The sequence below is a fragment of the Euprymna scolopes genome, chromosome 13 (genome assembly GCF_053919585.1).
Source record: "Euprymna scolopes isolate OS-2025 chromosome 13, ASM5391958v1, whole genome shotgun sequence".
In the NCBI taxonomy this organism is placed as follows: domain Eukaryota; kingdom Metazoa; phylum Mollusca; class Cephalopoda; order Sepiida; family Sepiolidae; genus Euprymna; species Euprymna scolopes.
The window spans coordinates 64,411,463-64,437,051 of NC_136494.1; the positions used below are offsets into that span (position 1 = coordinate 64,411,463).

Below are 25,589 nucleotides of genomic sequence, written 5' to 3' on the forward strand. Positions count from 1 at the left end.
AGAGAGTGCATGTTCTTTTTAGACTGCCATCGTGTACGTTTATATGTATATATGTACAAATTGCTTTTGGTAAGCATCATATGTGTGCTTTGCTGGGCATACCACAAAATCACGTTGACACACTGCTTCTTTTTAGTTAAGCAATGTTGAGTCTGGTCAGTACGAGATGGGTGACCATTTTGGAATATCAGGTGCTGGAAATAAAAGAATGGTAACACCTTCCTGTAAGAACTGTGAAATCCTACCGTCATCATCTCCCCTAGCGGGGATATACATATAAATGGAAATCAGTTGTGAATTTGATATTCCAATGAAACTTGCTCCTTTAAAGGAAGTCAGTTCAACCTTCCTAGGATGAGTGCTGCTTCATTTTGCTAAGTGTACAGAAGATTATGTGTGTCTCGCATAGCATTTTTCATGGCTCTTCACTCTACAAAGTGGCTAAACAGTATTTTTTCGTGTGAACGTATGAATGCGAAAGTCTACCTTTATAAAGTTAATTAATTTTATTCCACAACTTGTTAAGATAATGAATGATAAGAATAATGAGATTTCAAAGTGTCCAAGGAACGTTCCTCAGTGAAATAGATGTTTTCTATGTAAGGAGAAATTGAATACACATGCCTGTTTTAGCTAGGGTGTGTAAATGGATATGCAAGAAGATGTGTGTGTGTGTGTGTGTGTGTGTGTGTGTGTGTGTGTGTGTGTGTGTGTGTGTGTGTGTGTGCGCGTGTGTGTGTGTGTGGATAGCTAAATACAATGATCGCTGCAGAGGATACTCCCACAGGACAAAATTTTAAAATGAAAGAAAGTTTAGCTTAATTCAAATAGTAGGAGTTGTGCTATTTAAGTTTTAAATTCAATTCAGAAGGTAGTGCTTCAAATACACAAATTAATAGCACAGAACAACCACCTATAATATAAAGGGCAAAGGGTTTATGTGGTGGCGGTGGTGTGTTCTTTACTTTCTTGAATAGGAAAGATAATAGACTTTGCTGAATTTTAATTGACCGCCTGTATGCAGTTAGAGATAGTCTAAATTCACCACGGTTTATACAAAAGTATGCAATGCATAAGAGATAAATTTATTAAACTTCTAACTGTATCTCCCAGTGTTGTACTTGCAATTTGTTTTGTTTACTTACTTTTTTTAATCATACCGTTTGTTTTATTTTCTTTTTTTGTGTTTTTTTTTTCAAAATATTATTTTCATCCAAATAAGCATAAGTAACTCTGTATTAATGAATACAGAGTTGTTCCATGTTTTTAAGATGGCGTCCATATGAAAATAATTCCAATCCAAGTAAAGTATTTTCTGAATCGAATTACATGTTTAACAGCATGCCGTGACGATTCACAAAAACTGACAAACCCAAATCAAATATTGATTTTGTATGAAGAAAGCTATCGATGAAAAAGAAATGATAAAGAGACTGATTTAACTTTATATATTGGATTAAGATTTTAGAAAAATAGTGGTTACAAAGGCTGTTTATCATAAGCTGCAGAAAGACGCTTTGTGGAAGTATAGTATCTGTTCTAACATTACACTTCATCTTCCAGTCAGTGAAATAGACATCCTAAACTGGAGCAATTTATATTTTGATTCCAATCCAGGATGTTCCTTTTTTGAGAAGCTGGATTTTTCCCATACTAATGAACTAAACTTGTGTGTAACTCTTATCTCTTCGGAAAGCAAGTAAGTAGGGACGGTCCCTTGGTCGCATGCAGCACATGGGTGACGTGTTTGAGAACTTTGAGCTACAGTAATAAAGACATCTTGAATCGTGCAATATTAAAAAGTCGAATTTGAATAAAAAGATGAATTTATTCCATCGATGCCGTTGATCCTGTATTGATCAAATCATTTTTGTTTCAGGTATCCTCTTATTTATATCCATCGGATTCCAGCCCTGAATACACTGCAATTCTGGTACCCAATGTGGACAATGTAAGGACAGACTTCCTGATAGATTGCATTTCAAAACAAGGGAAAGCCGTTTTACTTATTGGTGAACAAGTAAGATTTTTTAATTTTTTTTTTATATGTATTAATACTAGATGGAATACCCGTTTGAGAATGAGCACATATTATTTGGGCAAGCTTAGGTTTTTTAATAGCGGCAAACAATCAAGAACAATCGAATATATATTGCAATAATGAAAACTGTGTGAAAAATCGATCAGACATGACCGAAGTTATGGGTATAGAAAAAGGTAATTTAAAAAAAATGTTTCCTTTTAAATGGTTAACAATCGTAAAATGGTTTGGATCATTTTACTGCTCCAGAAAGTGCATCACACTTGGTACAATCCACTATCTATATAAGAGTCAAATATGTCTTAAAGTGGAGTACTGTTGCACATTTGGTGAAGTGTCGCTCAGAGCATTCTTTCCTAATTTAACAAAATCGACTTAGAAATCTGGTGGGAATGATCTTTTCCCTTTCCTCCAGTCACTTTATCCTAGAAGAGACGTTGCTGGTCTCTATCATTATTTTCATAGAAGCTGGTCGACTGAGCTCCTATCTGTGGTCCTCCCCCTCTAAAATATTCACAGCAAAATCTATAGCTACAAATATTGTAAAGAATCAACTATATTTTTATTATCGGCTAGCATTTCGTTGCCCGGGTGTTTGGAGGTGTATGTTGAGCAAAAAAAAAAAAAAGCGGTCAATTTTTTAAAAATTTGATCCATAGCATTTATTTTTGACGGTCAATTTTTAAAAAATTTGACCCCTTAACATTTATTTTGTCGAGCTCAAATCAAGTTATTAAGTTAGATCCATGTCCAAGGAACCTATATCTAAAATTTCAAGGGTTTAGACCCAAAATTGTCAGAGAAGTTTGGTAGAGTTCTCAAAGATCAAATCGTTGAACTTTGACCCCTTATCAGACAAATTTTAGGCCGAAAACCGATCACAAAGATTTTCCCAAATCTCAATACTCTGTATATCAAATTTCGAGTCTGCAGACTTAAAATTGACAGAGTTATTGGGTAGGGAAATGTACACAGACACACAGACACACACAGAGACACACACACAGACACATTCACTTTTATAGATATATCGATTATTTTAAGATCGATCATGTAAAAAATCGTTGGATCATTCTACCACTCCAGAAAGTGTCAAACTCCTGACACAATCTTATGCCTATATACGAGTCAAATATGCTCTGATGTAAGAGAGCACAGATGCATGTATGCAAATGCCGAGCTGTGTATGAAGAAAAACTACAAAAAGAGTGTGTGTGTGTAGATCGACGATCATGTTAGAGACGAGGATGACGTTCAAGAAGACAGAGGTAAGAGAGAAGGAGCAAGATCATGGTTTATTCGGGAAAGTACCTGGAAATAAATGTTGTGGAGAAAACACGAAAAATTGAATTCAAATTATTTTTGGTCTCCTCTGCGACGTAGGTCCCATGGTCCCCTCTGCATGTGGGTCCCGTGTGAAAATGTGTGTAACATTATGCTAAGAATGAGTATTGTTGCCACATCTGAAAAGGTGCTGCTCAGAACATGCTTTCCTAACTTGATAGATTACAAAACTGACTTCAAATTCTAGTGGGAAATGATCTCTTCCCCTTTTCCTGCTGCCACTTTATCCTGGAAGAGATGTTTCTAGTCGTTCTCCACTGTTATTATTTTCATGGAAGCTATTCGACTGAGCTTCTGTCTTTGGTCCCTTCCTCTCTAAAACGTTCACAGCAAAATCCACAGCTACAAATATCATAAAGAATTTTCCTTTCTTCCTGTATCTACCTATAACTAAACAGAATTTCGATGAACAAAATTTCTTTCCAAGAACTTATCATTTCCCGATTGCAATACTATGTGACTTCTTTCAAAATGCCACATGGTCACTTTTAAGTTCAATGTAAACAATTTTTTGTTGGACCGCTCACATAATCAAACTTTGACTATTAGCACCGTTATTTGCAATCCTCTCAAGATGTTGTTCATCACTAACTGATAATTTCATTAACCCTCAAGCTCAAGTGGCTTTTTGGTCTTGATAAGCGGTGATACATTAGTAAAATACAAAAACAAATAAAAAAAAAACATTACACAAATATTTTCTATTTTTTTAAATTGGTAATCTTCTTAAAATTAAGTGATTCTTTTGAAATAGTCAGTAAGTAAAACCCCAAAATATTTCAAACCAATGTAAAAAAAACTGCTATGGTAAAATGGTATTTATTCAGTGTACAACCCAATCTCCAGCAACTTTGTGTCGACATCTTCCTGCAGGCTATGTAAGATGCCAAACCAATGAAGACAAAAAGTTGAAATGGAAGCATGAAAATCTATTAATTCAAGAGACATTTTTTAAACCGAAAATGGCTCCCAACACGCTATATCAACGTCAAATTCACCCTTTTCTTAAGAATGGCTTTCTAACTAGAAAGCTGTTCTAAATGAAGAGGGAACACATCATTTTGAATTAATAGTTTGGCAGTGTTCGCATCGGCTTTTTCCAGCTATTTACGTAACCTGTCGGAAGATGCCAACACAAGGTTGTACACTGAATATGCACCAGAATGTCATAGTAATGCGTTTAACACAAATCATGTTTTTGTTTGTTTCTTTCTGGTCCACGAGTTCTTGAGTGTTAACTATTCTCTACGTTCACTAGTTTCCCTATTGACCTCTTATGATTTAATTAAATTTTTATTGAATTAACCCCTAGTTTTTTCATTGTGCCCAGTGTCATTTATTTTTTATTTATCAAGCCCAAAAACCACTAGAGGATAAGGATTAATGAGATTGGTCAGTTGAACGATGAAGAATATCATGAGAGAACCGAAAATGTTAAAATTTATAAGGTTTATGACAAGTATTTCTTTTTTTTTTTCTTTTTTTTTACATGGGTGTCACCACTTATCAAGGCCCAGAGGCCACTCGAGGATAAGGGTTAATAGGTATACATTAATCATTGTGATTTTAGCATAGTAAACAGTGGGAATTTTGTAACTTGGATTATATAGGGGGACGATTCAATTAGAACTTGTTCACATTGGACTTTTTCTTTTGTTTTTGTTTTTTTCATAGGTATCAACACATTATCAAGGCCAAGAGGCCACTCAAGGATAAGGGTTAAAGAGTGTACAGTAGAAATTGGACAATATAATAATCATTAGTAATGAAAATTTGTTAAATTTGATAACTTATATGGAACGGCTCATCAAGAACTTATTTACGTTAGACTTGAAGACAACCATATTGTAGTCAGCCGGAAAGCAGAAAAACGGAAGACAATTCCACAGGCGTGCAGTTCTAATAAAAAAGCTTTGTTCATGGAATCTACGTTTAGGTTTAGGCACAGATAAAGAGTGGGGGGAATTATTGATAGTGTTTACAGCTAGACGAGTGTTTCTTGTGAAAGTTTTGCGAGGGGGGACCATAGATTGAAGCTCAGTCGAACAATTTCCATGAAAATAACGATACATCAAAGACAAACTCGCAACATCTCTTCTGTGAGACAGAGGTTGCAGGGAAGAGAAAAGGACATCTCCTACGAGGCTACGTAGTCTATTTTGAACTCTATCAAGGCAGGACAAGTCCTTTCTAACAGCTCCTGCCCAGATGTGGCAACAGTATTCCATCCTTGGACGTACCTGGCTCTTATATAGATAGAGAATTGCATCAGCAGTGAGATATCTACTGGATCGATAGAAAGATCCCACCATTTTTCCAGCGGCCTTGTTGACATTTGATATGTAGTAACATAAAATGATATCAAGAAAAATTGTTTAACAGAAAATGACTATTAGCACGCTATATCAATGTAAAGTCTCCACTCTTTCGGGTTAAGAATGGCTTTCTAAATAGAAATTCATCAAATAGAACAGTTTTGCACCTCTTGTATGTTCTCTTTCGAAAATTAAATTTATGATTTAATGATACTAAATCATATGCCTAGAATCCTTATTTTAATTTTGATCCAACTCTACGATATGATTTTGATTCTAGAAATGTCTACAATTTAAGACGTAAGCTTAAGAGGTCCTAAAAATATCAGGGAATCTCACTTAATTAGTGTCTAATGACTATGGATCAATTTCAATGTAAATCTGATATACATGAATTTTAAAATCGAGAGATAGTGTCCACTATATACACCATAAAAAATCTTTACTCCAAAAAAACTGAAAATTTACAAAAGTCGATGGTATCTTAATTTTCATGAAGGGCTTCCATGCTCTTTGCATAAAACTAAATTAAACTAAATATAGTCCATATTTCGATCCCATACCTCTACCAGTTGTGCCCCCAAATTCATAATGATCAGTTAATTAGTTTATGAGTGAATCTTACACATAGAAAGATATACACATACATATACACATAGCTAACTTCATATAGCAATGCGCCTGAGAGAAAAAAGCTTAAATTTACCACACATTTGAAAACTACTTTATATTCTCCAACAATCGATACATTTTTTTATAAAGTAATGAAAATAACTTTTGAAATTAGTTTCAGAGAATTAATATTCAGTTTAAGTTTTTGCAAATGAATAATGTAACATTTCAATATTCTTGAACTTATATATTCTCTGTAAATTTTAATTAAATCTTACAAATATTCGTTTTTTTTTTTTTCTCACGAGCACATATCTTTTGCATAGATGTCTTGTTCTATTTTCTTTTCAATGTTTAACTTGGGTATGTTCTTTATTTTATATTCATAAGGTCTTAACCATTTTATATTCTGCTTTATGTTTCTTGTCTTTTTTAATACAGTAATTTATATATATAAAGGACGAAAGGTGTGTGACTATTTACTTGCCTACCCACGAGGACATAGACGCAAGCTCGGTTTATAATATGGGAAATTCTAGCTCTCCAAAATAGAACTCCTCTGGATTGGGACAACGATAAAACTTGCCTCAGTCTAGAAGAATTTCTCCTCCACTGACTGAGAGGAAAAAAAAATATGAAATGCAGTATTAGCACATATACTAGCCAAAAAGCTGACTATATTTTCTCTGTTAGAGATCTCTGGAAGGCATCGTTTTAGTAGTACTCTGGAGGCCTTCTCAGTTTTGGTTATTGTTCTTTAACTTTGAATATTGAAAGAAAAGTTATAGAGTTTTGTTTAAAAATAACGACATATTTAAAAAAAAAAAAAAAAAAGAAATGTTAGTGCACATATGTCAAAAATTAAATTTCGTTAAATCTTCTTTAGAAAATACATCCACTGTTAATATTTGAACACAATATGTTTCACTAGCAGTCCCGAGAGTATTTGTAATTGCATATTTTGTCTTGCAACAAAATATTCTTTATTGTATCGCTTTTTCAATGTAAGTAAGCAGTCTATCAAAAGAATTATATGTCCGGATATGTATTCAATAAAAAGAGGATGATTATTTCATTAGCATTATGCGAGTAACATGAATAGAAGATTCTGTATATCATTTGCTAGGTATAATCAAATATAGATTTGACAGACCTAATGCTATTTACGCCTGTTGACAAGAAACCCCGACTGACATATCTATCTATCTATCTATCTATCTATCTATCTATCTATCTATCTATCTCCCTCTCTCCCTCTCTCTTTCTCATTCTCTCTCTTCCATGCCATTAAAATTTGATAATTCTAATTGTTAGTGATTAATAAATATTAAGAGATTAGTTTATTTACAAAGTTAAATTTTCTAATAGAGATTCACTGCCATATACTGAATGGAGACAGAGCTACCTAATTATATTAAAATTATGTAAGTCAGTTTGGTAATTTATTCGTTAAATCATTGTCTTGTACCTTGTTCAGTTTTTCGGTGGCTAAGATTCTTCGAAATCATTTTAGAAGAATCTTTCTGGCTAGTCTAGACAGATCGTTCTCAAGTTGGACGGATATCTTATTCTTTGGGCCAAAACTTAATCAGGTGTAAACTTGATCCAACGAACACTTGAAATGCTTCATTTGTTCATAAAGTATGTAATGCTAAAACTGTGGGATTGTAGTACTGCCTATTTTTTTCACCGATACCGAAGAGCTGTGATACAGCAAAACAGTCTGTCTGTGAATCACTATATATGCCTCTTATTTATTGGGTTGAGTACTGTGGTAAGTGATATCGCCAACTATTATTAAGGTAAATGAATGCTCCTTATACATAGCGGTAAGTGGCAATGTTTATATAAACATTGAGATTTCACTTGCTAACGATGTTTGCCTGACGACAAAATGGTTAGAATCACCAACAGTCAACTAGTGACCGTAGGTTTGATTACAGTTTGAAGAGTTGTGGTATAGTGAAACAGTTATTCTGTAGATATATACATGATGGATTCTCCCGTCGATTTCGACGTGTGAGCTTCCGCCACAACAACTATGTTGCTCAGAAATCCACACAGATGATTTGTTTATAGTGGTGAAGGCTTTGTGTAGAACCAACTACACTTTTGGGTATTACTGCTAATCTTTGTCGGTGCAGATGATTGACACAAAACAGAATATACAGTAGACCACAGATTTTTACATCAGAGTTTTTACTTCTCCTAGATGCATGTCTTCCAGTGAATTAATGCATTCACAGATAACAACTTGGAAACTTCTATGACTCGACATGATACATACAGCTTTGATATGATACATACCTAGCCTTCTCAAATAATCATCCATCAGCCAGGCTTATATATATATATATATATATATATATATATATATATATATATATATATATATATATATACATATATACTAGCAGGCTCCTGGCATTGCCCGGTCGTAAAATACTCATAAATATTATATTTTAATGCAGATTTCCAATTTTTTATGATAGAGCCAATTTTCTATTGATTATTATCCAATATATAATAATGATTTCAAAAGTTATAAAAAAAATATGACTTGGGCACCATCCGCTAGAATTGAAACCAGAAGGTTTAACAGCCCAGCCGTAATCGTTATTTATCTCTCCAGCATCGTTACCATTTGAACTACCGACAGATGGATATGAAGAGTTAAAAATTAAGCGACTGAGCTACGGATGTTTAATCTTGCGCATGTGCAAAAGTAACAGCAGGAGTAATGTTTTATTCAACTTATCTTGCCAAGGTAAACTGTTTTGTTTTCAATTTTGACCCCTTTGACCTTTTGTAACAAGTTTTCCTGGCTCAACACCAAACTGAAAGCGGTCCAAATACCCTATATATCAAATTTCAAGTCTGTAGATCAAATATTCAGAGAGGAGTTTGGGAGAGACAAGGATACTTATATATATATATATATATATATATATATATATATATATATATATATATATATATATATACAGAGAGGGTCTAGACATACAACTTATACACACTGGGCCATCACTATGACAACATTTGTCAAAACGCAAAACCCACCTAAGCAACGTACCCTGCACCCTAACTAACTGCCCGATGAACACCACTAACATGTGCCACCGTACATACACAGTATATCGCATACAGTGCACCAAATGTGACCAATCATACGTCGGTAGCTCAGTGAGACACCTGCACATTAGAGTAAAAGAACACATACAAACACAAGCCTCTTCTGTTCGCAAACACCTTCACACATGCGGCAACTAACAAATCCATCAGAGTAGATATTTTAGCCACCGAACGCAATGTTGGCAACCTTCGTATCAAAGAATCAATCCTGATTGCCAAATTACATCCCAAGATTAATCGCCGACATGAATTAGGCTCTTCATTCTTAACTTAATGAACACCATCCCACCATTGTATAATACAATTAAAAAATAAATAAATAAATAAATAAATAAACAAACAAAATAAAACAAATAAAAAAAATAAATCCAAAATTAAATTAAAATAAACCAAAATAAATAAACAAACAAAATAATAAATAAGTAATCCCTATTCAAGATTACTACACATTAATAATAATAACAATGTTTAACAATTAAATAGCAAACCTAAGATATATGAATTAGATGGTGCGAGCATGTGGGCTACACGGCTACATGTATATGACTCATGCAAATCTATAAGTTTATATGCCCCAATATAACCCAATTGATTTCTCCGAATAAACCTAACCGCAAATAACAATAAGGTATAATACACCAAAAACAGAAATCCAAGTTAACTCAAATAAATAAATACATTATAAAAAAAAATAAAATTTTTACTAAAACTCTCGAAATAACTTTAACCACTTCGTCATAACACATTGCATATATAAATAAATAATTATAGTTACTATATAATTGAATTAAAGATACAAGAATCCATAAATGAGTATATATACACTACATAACGAATTAAATAAAATACCCCCGGAATGAGAACAATATCACTAAAATAAAATAAATAAGCAAACAAATAAATACACAAAAAGTAATGCAACGTTATACATCTGAGAAGAAATATCGTTAACGATTATCCCCCTTAGAACAACCCATCAAGTAGTCTCCCTTGACCAACCGACTTATTCTAAGTCTACGCCCACCACCACCACCAAACAGAACTTAGAAACGCAAACAACAAATAAATTAGTTAATTAAATCTCCTCAATATAAACATAAACTACTATAAAAAAAAACAAATAAATAAATAAAATAAATAAATAAATTAAAAATAAAAATAAGTAAAAGAAAAACAAACAAACTCAATCATATTAAATTAAAAAGCCACCAACAATGTCTGGACAATTATTTAGCCCGATACTGTTACTATTTACTGTTTACAACAACACGTTTGAACCAAAGATAAACTATTATGAAAACTACAAAAATATAAAACAAATAAATAAAATAAAATATAATATAAAATAAATAATTTAGAAATATAAAATAAGAATTAAGAAAAAAAAGCCCTAACCATACACTACCCACAAGTCCCGAGCGATGATTTTCTGCGGTATAGTTACTGCTTACAACAACACGTTTGTCAAAGTCAAGTAAATATCTGACGAAGAGATCTTTCTCGAAATATCATATTACACGGACATACCACCAGACCGACTTTCCCAGGTAATCACTGTGCAAATATAAATATACTGCGTATATGAAATATGAATATGTACACATGTATTTATAAGTTGTATTAATAAATTTCTCACCTGCTTCAGCCTGTGTCTTTCTGTTACTTCTGCATTGTACCGCCTTCTACAATTCTATTTAAATATATATATATATATATATATATATATATATATATATATATATATATATATATATATATATATATATATAGTTATTCGCATACAGTACTGTTTCGTTGTATCACAACTCATCTACGGCTGGACTAACACCTTTCCCAAGCCAAGGATTGATCTAGACCCATCGCGTTGATGGTCACCAGTTCTACCCATCGACCCACAGGAGCGGCGCCCGTAAATAACCTCCACAAATGTCTATTTTAAACAAACATTTGTCCACCACTTATTTACAAACAAACAGCGAGCCTAGCATTTTTCAGCCAATTAAGTAGCAGGTGAGATTATTTACAACAGTGTTCTACCCAAAGGGGGGGGGGCTTAAAATATATTCGTAGTCATCCACATACAGTACTGCTTCATTACATCACAACTCATCAGTGCGGCTGGACAAACACTTTTCCCAAGCTGAGGACTGAACCTAGAACCATCGCTTTGACAGTCACCAGTTCTATCCATCAACCCTGTAATATACTGCCCGTAAATAACCTCCACAAATGTCTATTTTAGACAAACATTCGTCCACCACTTTTATAGTGTTCAAACCACTTGTTTACAAACAAACAGCATGTCTGTGTGCTAGACCGTTTTCATCATAAATTCTGTGCAATTATGCAGAATGTAGAATCTATGCATGAATAGAATTCAGTGTAATAGTGAAAGGAAGCCAGTCATCTAATAAGAAACTATAAAAATGAACAAGTAATTAATTAACACTTGTTTTTTTTTCAATGGAATATGCAAATTAGTTAATCTTCATGAAGTCGCTCGCATATCCATGACTGAATATATTAAGAAATTCACTTTAATAATTTTGTAATAGAAAAGTAGGCTTTAATATCAATGTTCAAGCGAGAAAAACTCAACTTTATATATATATATATATATATATATATATATATATATATATATATATATATATATATATATATATATATATATATATATAAGTAAATTATTGGTACAGCAAATGGAAGGAGAAATTTCAGAGGAAACAATTTAATTTAAATCAAAAAGATCAAAGAAACAAAAAAAACGGGCAGGTGGAATTGTTAAAATTTCCTTAAGGCCTTATCGTCTGACCCTCTAAGAGGAAACGTCAGAACGATAAATTAAAAGCTAAGAATCGAATGAGGAAAGAGGGAATTGGTTTCAGTTGGAAAACCAGTGAGAGAAAAAAAAAAATTATAATTCTCACTGTTCAGGTGGTTTTAAATCAGTAAATATTTCCAACTGATGTTTCAAAATCTTTTGTCTACATATATATATATATATATATATATATATATATATATATATATATATATATATATATATATATATATATATATATATAGTTAATTCTTGTTTCTCTAAGCTTTTTCCTGTATATTTTAAGCACATAGTATGTGTTAAAATATTCCTTGGCCTTGGGATTAAGCTGTTTTAGCCTATTATTATTTTTCACAATTTACTTACCAAGTTACCATTTTCTTACCAAATTTCTGTCTATTACTCTCACCTTCTCTCACCATATGTTATTTAACTCTCCCACTTTTATTCTATATATCTATCACTCTCGCTTTCGTCTCTCCCTCTCTCTCTTTCTCTTTCTCTTTCTCTTCCTATTTATTAATATTGAAAGGTAATATAACTCATTAGAAAACAGAAAATTGGAATAAACCATTATAAATAATAGGGAATGTGACCACAAGTATTAATACTACTAACCCATAGCTCAAGAGAAAACGAGAGATATATTCAGAGAGGCGATGAGAGAACAGGAGATATAGTGAACAGAAAGAGGCCAATTTTATATTTGGTATTTTTTATTTTTTGTATTTAAGTGGCTTTACAAACTCACTTTTTCCTGATTCAAACAATTAACCCCGGGTTCAATGGGTTACATTTTTTCTGGTAATGTTGAAAAAAAAGAGTTATTTATGAAGTTAATCGGCAAATTACATAGACTTCAATAATTCAGTTCTGAATCATTTTTTTTTTGTTAAATTGAAACAAATCAGTTTCCACTCGCATTAAAATAGCTTAATGTTCTGCCATTTTTAACAGCTATTGTTTGAAGTATTTAAAATATACGAGAACGGGCTGTTTGAAGTCATTACGTAGATTAAAATAATATTAATTTAACGTTTCTGAATTTTTGAAATGAGGTTTGATAATTGGTATTATTTCGATTTTTCTAACTACTTTCCTTAACTTGAGTGTTATTTTCACAATATTTTGACCGATGTAGCTTCCGGTCTTCTGTAGGTGTATCTCGTTGAATTTAGAAATCTGTACGAAATTTTGAATGCAACCATTTATGTAATCAAGTGTGCTCTTGTTCCATCATCTATGAGCGGACAGAAGTCTTAAGTAATTCATAATTGCTCGTTTTGGACCTATAGCAGAACGGAAAATGTACAAAGTAAAATTTAGTTTAAAGTGACACTCTTCTTAAGGTTGAAGGTCCAATCCTCAATACGGGTGACATTAAGAATACAATTGTAAATTACTTTATTTTAAAGCATCCGAAAATCGACAAGAATATTATTTCCCGTATATACATGCATATTAATGTAACGTAGTACACTCGTCTATGTACTCGTTAACAAGTAGATATTCAGGACCCAACGCGCTGTAGAAGAGTACGTTGCGAAGTAGACCAAGACAAAGAATAATTCGACTCACGTTTTCCATTGAAATACCGGGCGAATATAACGTGATCGTGGCCCTTCTCTCTAACCTCTGTCCTCTCGAATGTGATCATCGGTTGGTGTATACGTTCTTTTCATAATCCTTTCCTTTTTCTTTTCCGTGACGTCACTTTGCACATGGCTTAGCATTTGTATACAGTTGGCATACGCGCGTCAGCGCTCTTTTACCTTAAAAGGAAGGCTTTTAATTGTATTGTTACTGGACTGATATAAAAGTAAAGTTGGCTAGTAAGCATCAAATGGTATGTGTCTGATTCAATGCTACTGATGACTAACTTTGAGAAATATATCAATATATTTTATATATAAAATTTTTAAATTTCGTATCCATAAACATTTACTTATATACGCGTATTTTTCTACTTATCAAATGTTCTGCTTTTATTGTGTAAGGGAACCGCTAAAACAGTGATGATCCAGGGATACTGCAACAAATATGATCCTGAGCAACAACTGTTCAAGAGTTTCAGTTTTTCGAGTGCAACAACGCCTTTAATGTTCCAGGTGAGATATTATTCTTTGTTAGTTGTATTCATGCTGTCATGAATAACACGGTTTCCTAAAGTTGTAGATTGTTTCTTTCCCCCCCCCCCCCAAATATACAAATCATTTTAATATTCTTTTGATATTTATTCAAGGTATAACCCAAGTTTTGGAAACATCATTTTGGCATCTTTCGACATGGTTACGGAAACAGCTGAAAGATGACAACGACGTGGTGATAAATTCAAAATATGGCATTGCAATCAAATGAGATAAAGTGACAAATTGGGGGGGGGGGCAATCATAAAACATGGGAAATAATTACTATGTTCAAATGTATGAATAAAAATACAAAAGATCCTTTATCTATCCTTTTTTTTTTTTAAATCTGTGTGCGATGAAAAAATAGATGCTAAGAAACGCCTCTTCCTCTTTTCTGAATGTGATCACCAACCACCCAACAACTAGTAGACTTTAACTTCATTTGGAATCAGACGCATTCAAGGGAGCCATCTTTACCGACGTTAAATATGCTAATTTCATAGCTGGCTTTTATTCAAGCCGCAAAATACAAATAGATATTTAATTTATTTATCTCAGTTTTGTGTGGCTTTGTGACCAAGAGCGGAGGTCAGCTTGAAATATAAAAAAAATAACAATACAAATATTAAATACAAAAAGTAATATCGTTTTTCATGCTTCAAAAAACCCTCATAACCTTTAAATCACTATCCTAGAGCATACGTGGACTTTTAATATTATATATATATATATATATATATATATATATATATATATATATATATATATATATATATATATATATAAAGTCTTTGTTCTTGTTTTCCAGAAAATTTTTCAGTAAATTGTTTTTTATTTTAATTTCCAATGAATAAATATTAATAGAAACAAAAAGAAAAGAAAAATATTTTTCAGTTCAAAAAACGGCGTTTTTTTTAAGGTTTTGTAAGAAAATGTTGCAAATAAATAAGTTCTTTTTTGCAATAAGTTTCCTTTCTTGAGAGAAAGCGATGATTACTTCAGATGAAGTAATGGGTTCCTACAGTGTGCTGTCATTTATTTTCGACTTTAACACAAAATGTTTTGGCTTTTTTTCGGATTTAAATGAACTTCATGAACTTGTTAAAAATTTTCGTCTACTGGCAGCTAATTGTTGATTGGCTCATTGCGTCAACATATTTATCTGATTTCATAACCATTTCATAAGTTGCTGTCTGATGTTACCAGAACTTGGATCAGAATCTGAAGGAGTACCATTCTTTTTAAAGTATTTCAGAAAACTAAAACGAAAAATCCAAACAATTTCATATTCCGATTTCATGTTCGTATAAAAAGGGTTGCCCGTCCTTTGTTATCTTATATAATTATCTCCCTTTGTTCATTATGACGAAAAATTACTTCCCTAGAATTCTCAAATATTCGAATTTGATTGGTCAATACTATTCTTCTTAACCAATCAACAACACTTACTTTTGGTTGTCCGGATACAAAAGATTCTTTATCTATCCCTTTTTTTTAAATCTGTGTTTGATGAAAAAATAGATGCTAAGAAATGTCATTTCCTCTTTTCTGAATGTGATCACCAACCAGCCAACAACTAGTAGACCTTAACTTCATTTTGAGTCAGATATATTCAAGGGAACCATCTTTATCGGCGTTAAATATACTACTAATTTCATAGCTGGCTTTTATTCAAGCCGCAAAATACAAATAGACATTTCATTTATTTATCTGTTTTGTGTGGCTTATATATATATATATATATATATATATATATATATATATATATATATATATATATATATATGCTCTTTTAAGCATTTTATCAACTGAACAAATGATAATTTAATTGCTCTTTGTCAGAATCAAATCTTACTTTTTTTTCGTTTATTTTTTATATTACAACCTGGACATTTAATGGATTTCAGCGTCTATGGCTTGTTGTATAATTCTAACACACATACACGAGTTGCTTGAAGAATGTTATAGCGGAAGGAAGGGTGACCGAACATTTTTATCTTTTGTCAATTTCTACTTTTCACTTTAATTTAAAAAGACATTCGATTCCAAATAAAATCGTATTATGTTCTATGTATGTAAAAGAGTCTCTTTATGTTGTGGTTACTTTTGTCATAGCATCTTGTTAGTCTAATTTCCTTTGAAATACATTTCTTCCTCAACATGGTCTTTGGTTTGCGCTGGTCATACTTATTTGCCTGTATTTGATCTGATGTATGCTGTTATCTGAAATAAGAAGAGTCAACATTGTTAGATAATTGCAAGGTTAAAAGTTAAATTAGCTATTATCGGTCTATCTGTCTATATATCTGTTTATCTATCTGTCCAGTGATATTGTTAAAATAGTTTATATTGGGAATTATTAATGTTTACAGAAATTAGCTTAGTTTAAATATAAACAAAAATAACTAGATCGACCTTGAGCAGTTGCGTACGTATCAGAAAAGGTTACGTTACGGAGACCTGTCTTTTAATCGGCTACGTCACTGGAACTGACAGGTCAAAGGGATAAGAAGTTTAGTCAGTTGAGAGTTTTGAGTTTGGTCACCACGGTGAACAGACGGGCTCTTTAAAGTCCTGGAAGTGGGGCTAAAAACGAACAAGCCTGTAGATACGTAAGCAGGCTCCGTGGATACCAGTAGCCATTGAAAGGAATTTATATTTTAAAAATATAAAGTATTGTTCTGTGGTTTCACAACAGAACAAAATTAAGGTGTTGTTGGTTGTTGCATATTTCATCACAGAGCCCAGCAGTGAAGACAGAAAGAAAAGGTATGAAGCATCTTATATCTTCTTCTATATTGATCACCTTTTATGCTACATATCCCCGTGTAATAACCCTTCTATAAAACGCATTCGTACAACTCGAATTGCCCATTTTCCACAATGTTGGCTATCAATGAATTCGCTGTCAGATCTTTTCTCTCAGCTCGATGTCTTTTATATCTATTTGCTGTCATCTTTTCATGGTTTTGTTAGTGTATATGGCAATATCAAACTCAAACTTATTGTAACTAACTGTTATTCTATCAAAGAAAGCTTCTCTATCTCCTTTATACTTGAAGACAGGCAAAAATCGTAATTATCTTTTTCTCAAACTTTTGTGATAAAACTAATTCTGATGAGTTTCTATTCACTTTGCTTCCCCACGGGATAGAGTTAGACACCAGGGTCGGTTTTTAATGTGGAGAAAAAAAAACTATCTCAGTTGTGAAGGATTTCTCCGCCACTGACAGAGAACAGGAAATTGAAGTGCAGCATCTGAAGAACCGATACTACATTTTGATCTTGGTCCGAAGGCCAAGAAGTCAACGCTTATGGTGTTAAGAGTGAAGTGTTCATTATTTGAATGGAAATAAATTGACATAAAAATGTTGCTTATTTTTTTAATGCTTATTCAAAAAATGTAATATTTCATTCTTTCAAGTTTGATAGAACATGTAATGATAGCTAATATTTTTCTCTATATTGTTTTCCATATATTTTTCATTTTTTTATCTAAATGTTCTTAGCCGGTTTTTCTTTGTATATCCTTATATCTGTATAATGCCGGCTTTTTGTCTTCTTCTGAAGAGAAGCATTTAGCTTCGAAATTTCATGGTCTAAAGAGGTTTTTTTTCCTTTTTCTCATGTTCCTTCCTTATTGATCTGATGATACAATAAAGTTCTATGTAACTTTTATTCGTCATCTTTTAATGTAATATATGAATTCCTCCTCTTAACCATGTAGAGCTTTTACTATCTTGATAGGTTTGCTTTGTTAAAGATAATATTTTTATCTGATTTATTTATTATATATATATTGTAGTATCTCTGTTCTTATGCTTGAAATCAAAACTCAGAATACTATTTAATACTATTTAAAAATGATGTAATTATATTAAATTAAGGGAAAAGTTTTTCACCGTGGTAACCCGTGATGTTTTGGGATAGGATCCTGGTGGTTGAGCAGACCTTGACCTAGGTACAAAGAGGACATGGCCCTGCAACACATCACTTTGGCCCTTACCTAGGCTAGAGGGGTGGTCAGAGAGGCCCGATTTGTTCAATAAGCTGGTTATGTCAATCTCTAATTTAGAAGACAAAATCAACATCCACATAAACATACAAGTATCACAAAAAAAAAAATATTCTCCTAACTATGGAATTGGAAGGCAGTGGTCCCATGGTCAATCGGTTTGAAGAAATGGGTATATGACATTGTTGTACTTCCTCGACTTTTTTTACTATTTTCTTGGGCAGTGAAGCAAAAAGGAAGAACAAATGCTTTCATGAAAATAAATTCACATATTATGTAGGTTTTTACGGTAACCACACCCCCGAAAAATCTGTAACTTAATATTTAAAGATTTTTAAAAGATCGGAATCTGTAATTGTATCGGAATCAGAAATTTAGAACAGTAATTGTATCAGAATCGAGAAAAATATTAGAATCGTCCCATCAGCAATACATCTAGTTAGAGAAGTGGTGAGAGAAAGATAGAACCAAAGATGGGGTTTTAATATAAGAGATAGTGTTGGGCTAGGATAGAGTAGGGTTGGCAGTAAGTTAACATTAAATGTGTGTTTACAGATGATTGGTTGGTGGAAATATTTTAATTTTTTTATACTTAAATTCATGTATAATAATGAAGCATTTATTCTGACGCAGGTTACAAACTTTGATGCAATTGCGTTTTCTTTTTCGTTGCATGTCTTTAAAGCATATGGTCATACAACAGTTTCTCACTTTTTTATGCAGTCCTTTGCATTGTTGTTGTATTCGATAAGATCTTTCAAGCTGCACAGATTGGGTAATAGAGGGCAGACAAGGCAGTGTTGCATCATAGCATCCTCTTCTACATTTGCATATGGTGGGATAGTTTTGTAGCCATATCTTCTCAGAACAATTTTTGATCGCCTCATTCTTGTTTTTGGGACGGTTAAGTGTTTTCCACTGAAACCGAACCGGGAGGGAGGGCCTCAAAAGGGGAGATTCCCATGTCTGTAGGAAGAAGGAGACATTCTATTGCCAGTGGAGCCACAACTATAGTCTGTTCTCTTCCTGAGATGTTGTTAGGGGTGCGACATGGTTGATGAAGCTTTTCCTTGCCGATCAATTGTGCTATTGAATATAATGTATAAATTTGCTTGTATTATTAAATCTCAGAAATGTGCTATTGGATGCAAAATTGATTTAATCGCTGTTCTGGACTTTTTTCTTTTTATATAGCGCACTATTGAAAGCTATGTGGACAAAAGAATGGGCACAACATATGGGCCGCCTGCTGGTAAAAGGCTATCGATCTTTGTTGATGATATCAATATGCCTATCATTAACGAATGGGGTGATCAGGTGAGTGTTGTGTGATCATTTTTATTAATTAGCAATTTATCAAATTAAACCATACATTAATCGCAGCCATCGACCTAATGATTCTGACTGACTGTGAACAACATCAAGTGTTGTTGCTTTCCTACCCACATCGTAAATATTTTTATTAGCTGAAACAAAAGCCAATGAAATACTTTTTTTTAATTATCATACAATTAATTCGAATAACTTGTTCTTAGAAGCTTTCTTGATTTATTGAACCAAACACTGTTTTATGGATGCAAAGTCAGTGGAGAGAGACAGAGACAGGCAGACAGACAGAGGAGAGAGTGTCAATTATGTGTTAAGTGTTTTGCTTAATTCTATTATTATTTTGCTAGAACATCATTTGTACATATTGTCTTCTTGAATTTTTAACAGAACAGCTTTAATCATATTTCTTTTTCTTAGTCATGTCTAATGCTATTCTAGTTAATTATCATTAACGTTTTTTATGAAACAACAATGTCAGTCCTTTAATTCCTGCTCAACATCTATCTACAGGGCATTTTGCTTAATCTCTAACCTATACTGGCTAATATATCTAATAGTGAACGTATGTGATTTTACGTTTTAAAATTTAGGTGTCTTTTCATATGATCATAAATTTTATATACAAACATGTCCATATACAATCAGATGCACTCCGGATTGGAAATAAAATAAAAACTATCCCAGTTGAGAAGGATTTCTCTTCCACTGACTGATTAGATAACAGATACTACACTTTAAATTATCTATTAACTAAAAGAATAATGAAGCAATTTAAACACATTAGGAACAAGGTTCTCAAAAATATGAGGAGTGATGGGATTTGGTGGACATCCTCTATCTATTAGACTCTTAACTAGATGTATTCTGACCTATTCGTCTAAGTGCTGTTTCATTCTCACTTTCACTTTAGTAGTCACCACAATACCATATTTACCGTTGATTTTTTTTAGGGAAAGCTTATGCACAAGTAGTTTCCTTGGTAGTAGCTATGCTAGGTATGGTATCAAGTCGTCTGGAAGGATATTTGAAAAAAAAAATAGGAATCCCTGATATGTTGGGCTGTCTTCAGATCTCTGCTATTGTTTATACCACTAATATCCTTAAGAAAGTCCTAGGTTTTTATGTGGACTCTTCATTCTTCATCGAAATATCTTCCATTACATTATGTCGAGGAAGAAGAGGAAAAAAAAGATTGACAAAGGAGTGTTATTCCGAAACATATTTCTTAAAAAATAAACACCCGTTTATTGTATAAAAAAAATTCGCGTTGCAGTTTTGCCTTCAAATGTATTTATACATGTTTTATTCTTCATATATATATTTAAAGATATATATATATATATATATATATATATATATATATGTTGTATTTATTTGCTTCCCCACCAAAGAAAATTAGGCACAAGGCCGTTTTTAATGTGGGGTAAAAACCAGCTCCCGTAAAAGTAGGCAAAAAGGGGGCACTCTGGTTACCAAAAATAATAATTGTCCCAGTATAGAGGGTTTCCACTCCATTGACTGGTACAAATTATCTTAAGTGCAGAATCTGCAGGACAGATACTACACTTTGATCCTGGCCCGAAGGCCAAGGTATTTATTTACTACCCCCACCGAGGCACAAGGTCGATTTTTAATGTGAGGAGTGGAGGGGAAATGAGGAGCAGCTCCCCGGGGAGTAGGGGAACTGGATAGTGACAATTGGTATGAAGGGTTTCCCCTACATTGACCAAGGTCTTATAATGGTCCGTGCTTGCAGCATCTGCCGGAACAGATATTACACTTTGATCCCGGCCCGATGGTCAAGGTATTTATTTGCTCCCCTACCGAGCAAATTAGGCACAAGGCCGATTTTTAATGTGAGGAGCGAAGGGGAAATGGGAACCAACTCCCCGGGGAGAAGGGGAGCTGGATAGTAACAATTGGTATGAAGGGTTGCCCCTACATTGACCAAGGTCTTATATGTGGGGTCGCCTCCACATATGGTCTTTGCTTGCAGTATCTGCCGGAAAAGATACTACACTTTGATCCCGGCCCGAAGGCCAAGAACAAAAGAAAAAAGGCAAGCCTCATATATATATATATATATATATATATAGATAGATAGATAGATAGATAGATAGATAGATGGTTAGATAGATAATTTACTTTTATGCACGTAATAATATTTAAATAAAATATTTAAATGATAAATTTATATATATATATATATATATAGTGTTATTATTGTTATTATTATTATTATTATTATTATTATTATTATTATTATTATTAAGGTGCAATGCAAAATTATTAATATTATTATGGTCATTTAAGGTAACCAATGAAATCACCCGACAAATGATGGAGATGAATGGATTTTTTAATCTGGAGAAACCGGGAGAATTCACAACTATCGTCGATATCCAGATGCTGGCAGCCATGATTCATCCAGGTGGTGGACGAAATGACATTCCTCAAAGACTAAAGCGTCAGTTCTGTGTCTTCAATTGTACTTTACCATCGAACGCTTCCATTGACAAAATCTTCAGCACCGTTGGATGCGGGCACTTTTGCAAGGTGAGGAATAGCAGGTTTGAATTACTCACTAAATATCCATCATAAGGCGGTTTTACTAATTATGCCTGGCATCCAACCTATACGTGTTGGCCCAACACACACTGCTAATTCTCCAATACCTGTCACATATGTCGGTTCGTCGATCAGTTGCAATTACAGCATTGCAAATTGCAAATCCGAAAAAAATGTTTTCTTTTTCCGAAGAATTTTCCGAAACATTATTCTAAAATAAAACACTTCTGTTGTAGGTTACAGACAAACACAGTGGTATAGTTAACAAGTGTATTAAAAAACATATGTTACAAGAGTAAACGTCATAATTCTGGGGACCATAACTGCTACGAATTTGTTCTGGGGTAGTTGACACCCCTATCTATATTCATGATAATATGAACCTGTCTAGCTCTAGGTAAGCCAGACATTTCTGCTCTCGAGTAAAAAGCACACTCGCAGTTTAACCGCTCGTAGTGAACACCAAGACTCTTACACCTTAATAGTGTGACCCCTAGCCAGGACCACAACCGGATTGTTACCCATTGACGTGCTACATATCCAATAATATGTTTCGTGTCCGATAATAATTAAGACATTGATAAACTTAACAAAAAATTGTATTTGCAAAAATATGTTACAGAAGTACACGCCATGATTCTGGGGCCATAACTGCCAGGAATCTCTACCCAAGAACGTGTAAGATGTAAATATATTTATAATCTGTGCATCAGTCCATTATTCCTAAAACAGGTATATCACCTTCTCATATTACTGTTGTGGTGAAACTACGTACTTTATCTACGAATGAACTGATCCATACACAATAAATACCGGAAGACATGAATTGATAGTCGGTGAACCAACCAAGGTTGTTCGTCGGCTAGACGCGCAACCCTCTGTGTGTTCTTGTTAATCCTCTGTTCTGTTTTCCTTGTAAACCTTTTAAACGGGTTTAGACCAATAACATTAACATTGAAAGCATTTTTAATGTCTTTTATGTTTTTATATTCTAGGAAAGAGAATTTTCTGAGAGCGTCACCGAATTTGTGAGCGTCCTTGTGCCAGCCACACGGAAATTATGGCAGAAAGTTAAAGTCAAAATGCTTCCAACGCCAGCAAAATTCCACTATGTGTTTAACCTGCGGGATCTCAGCCGTATTTGGCAGGTATGCTAGAGTAATCTCTATTCGTAAAATTGGACCATTTATCGCACTAAGAGTAAAATTAAATGACCCAATTCGCAGTCAAAATAGATTAATATTAGCTTTTTAATGTAGTGAGTTGTGCATGCGGCTAGATAATTTTCATATTGCTTTGCAAAAGAACATCTTATTAACCCACAATTCGTTCTTATTACTTTCTAATTCAGTTATTCTTTTTTCATTCTTTTATCACATACTAGCCTGGTAGTAGGCAGGTGGGCTCAAACCCATACCACGAAGGATGAAAAGAACGTGAAAAAAACGTGACGTCTTTGCTATTGCGCCCATCGCCAAACCGAAAGTGACGAATGTTTAAATTAAGGCTAGTCAATCGAAAGGAGATAACTTCAGAAAATATCGGCGAAATAAACCCCTCCCTGTAGAAAAGTGCCCAGTTGAAGGTGAAAGAATGAATATTTTTAGCCATTTTTTATATTTGTCGTCCGAAGGATCGCTTCAAAACGATACCGGTCTCGTGAGAATCTGTCGCCTCTATCGAAAGTTTAAGACATACATACATACATGCATACATACATACATGACGATGATTGCAACGTCTTGTCAGACGAGTGCCACTCCCTCAGACATTTAAAATCCATGAGCCCAAATGTCTGAGAGAGTATCTATACAAATATGGTGTTACAGAGTCTTAGCTTTGTACGACAGCTAAGTCTCTCTCTCGGTTCAAAATGTTGAGATCTAGCAACAAGCAAGAGCAAGATAGCCAGCAACAAATTAAACTGCAGACCAGCTTAATGCGGGTACTGGTCTTCCGCTTTATGGTTTTTTTAATCAGAGATTTCCTTCTCCTAGAAAGGTTGCCTTCACCACGGCTTACGGGAGCCCTCTCCACCCTAATACACATATACACACACACACAAATATACACGGTGCTAGTTGGCCGTTGACCCAGAAAAAGAGTTCATTCGCCCTTTGGAAGGTCTTGTTTTTAATCCTTCAGGGAGACTAGCCGCCCTCCTCACCAAACAAGTCTGGTGGGGGAACCAGTTTAGTCGCCGGTGACCCGACCATGAGGCAGGTAGTACTGGGTTACATGATACCAGTAGCACATGACATGACCTGACATAACATACATATATACATACATACATACATACATACATACATAAATACATACATACATACATACATACATACATTTAAATGACAGGTGAAATTTATATTATAGAAGATGATTTGATTTACGCATTTTGTAATATACCATGGATAGAAAATTAGTATTTTCGGTAAAATATTATTTCTGATCTTTTCATGTCCATTTACTTCAAGAGATTCCAATTTCTATTCTATAAATTGAAAGCTCAGCTTCCTGTTGCAAGAACTGATGCTGTTGATCGGTTTTACAAAAAGAGAAAACAAATGTAAACTAAAATACGGCAATAGATTGGTTTGGTTTAGTTTGGTTTGCATATCAACTCTTTTCAGGTTATTTAATGTTGAATCCGGTAATTCTATAAGTCCTTTGTGTATTCAAATATTTATTCATGGTGTTTGGATTGGTTTATTTGTTTTGTAGAGGAAAATTGTTCTTTTTGTTTTTGACTTCGTAGAACATGATTAAGTTTTTCAAAAAGAACAAAAAACAATAGATATAATCTTTAATGCCATTTAGGCCAGGAAACCAGTACCTTTAGACAGTCTAATCTGATAACACCAGGACGGCAATGACAAAGAAGTAGATATTAGATTGGAAAGAAAGTAATGTCGTTTTCGTCCAACACATTTATTTCATCTGAAACATTCACATTACGGTATTTTTAATCTTCACAACAATTTCCCTCATTTTCTATGACTTTTGTCCAACGATCAATTTGCTTCTTGATGCCATCTTCAAAACATTTCTTTAATTTTTAAGAGAAAAACAAATTCAGCTAATTTTTTTAGTCGGTCATCATTTTCGTACATTTTATTGCTTAAGTGATTCTGTAAAGACCGGGGAAGATGGTAGTCGGATGGAGCAATATGAGATGAATAAGACGAATGAGACAGAACTTTGTAATTAAAACTCATGACCTTTTCCTGAGTGACTCTTGCTGTGTGATGCTTCATGTAATCATGCTGAATCACTACACCCT

At 33.5% G+C, this 25,589-nt stretch overlaps 1 protein-coding gene across 1 annotated transcript in view; it reads left to right on the top strand.

The window, feature by feature from the left end:
• Window positions 1-25,589, top strand: part of LOC145292051 (dynein axonemal heavy chain 5-like) — a 579,775-nt gene that overhangs the window by 331,563 nt on the left and 222,623 nt on the right. Inside the window, exons 48-52 of the mRNA XM_080138079.1 lie at window positions 1,880-2,020; window positions 14,266-14,376; window positions 19,607-19,729; window positions 22,055-22,297; window positions 23,305-23,457. Of these exons, the coding sequence (XP_079994205.1) occupies window positions 1,880-2,020; window positions 14,266-14,376; window positions 19,607-19,729; window positions 22,055-22,297; window positions 23,305-23,457 (771 nt within the window). The remainder of the gene's footprint in view (window positions 1-1,879; window positions 2,021-14,265; window positions 14,377-19,606; window positions 19,730-22,054; window positions 22,298-23,304; window positions 23,458-25,589) is intronic.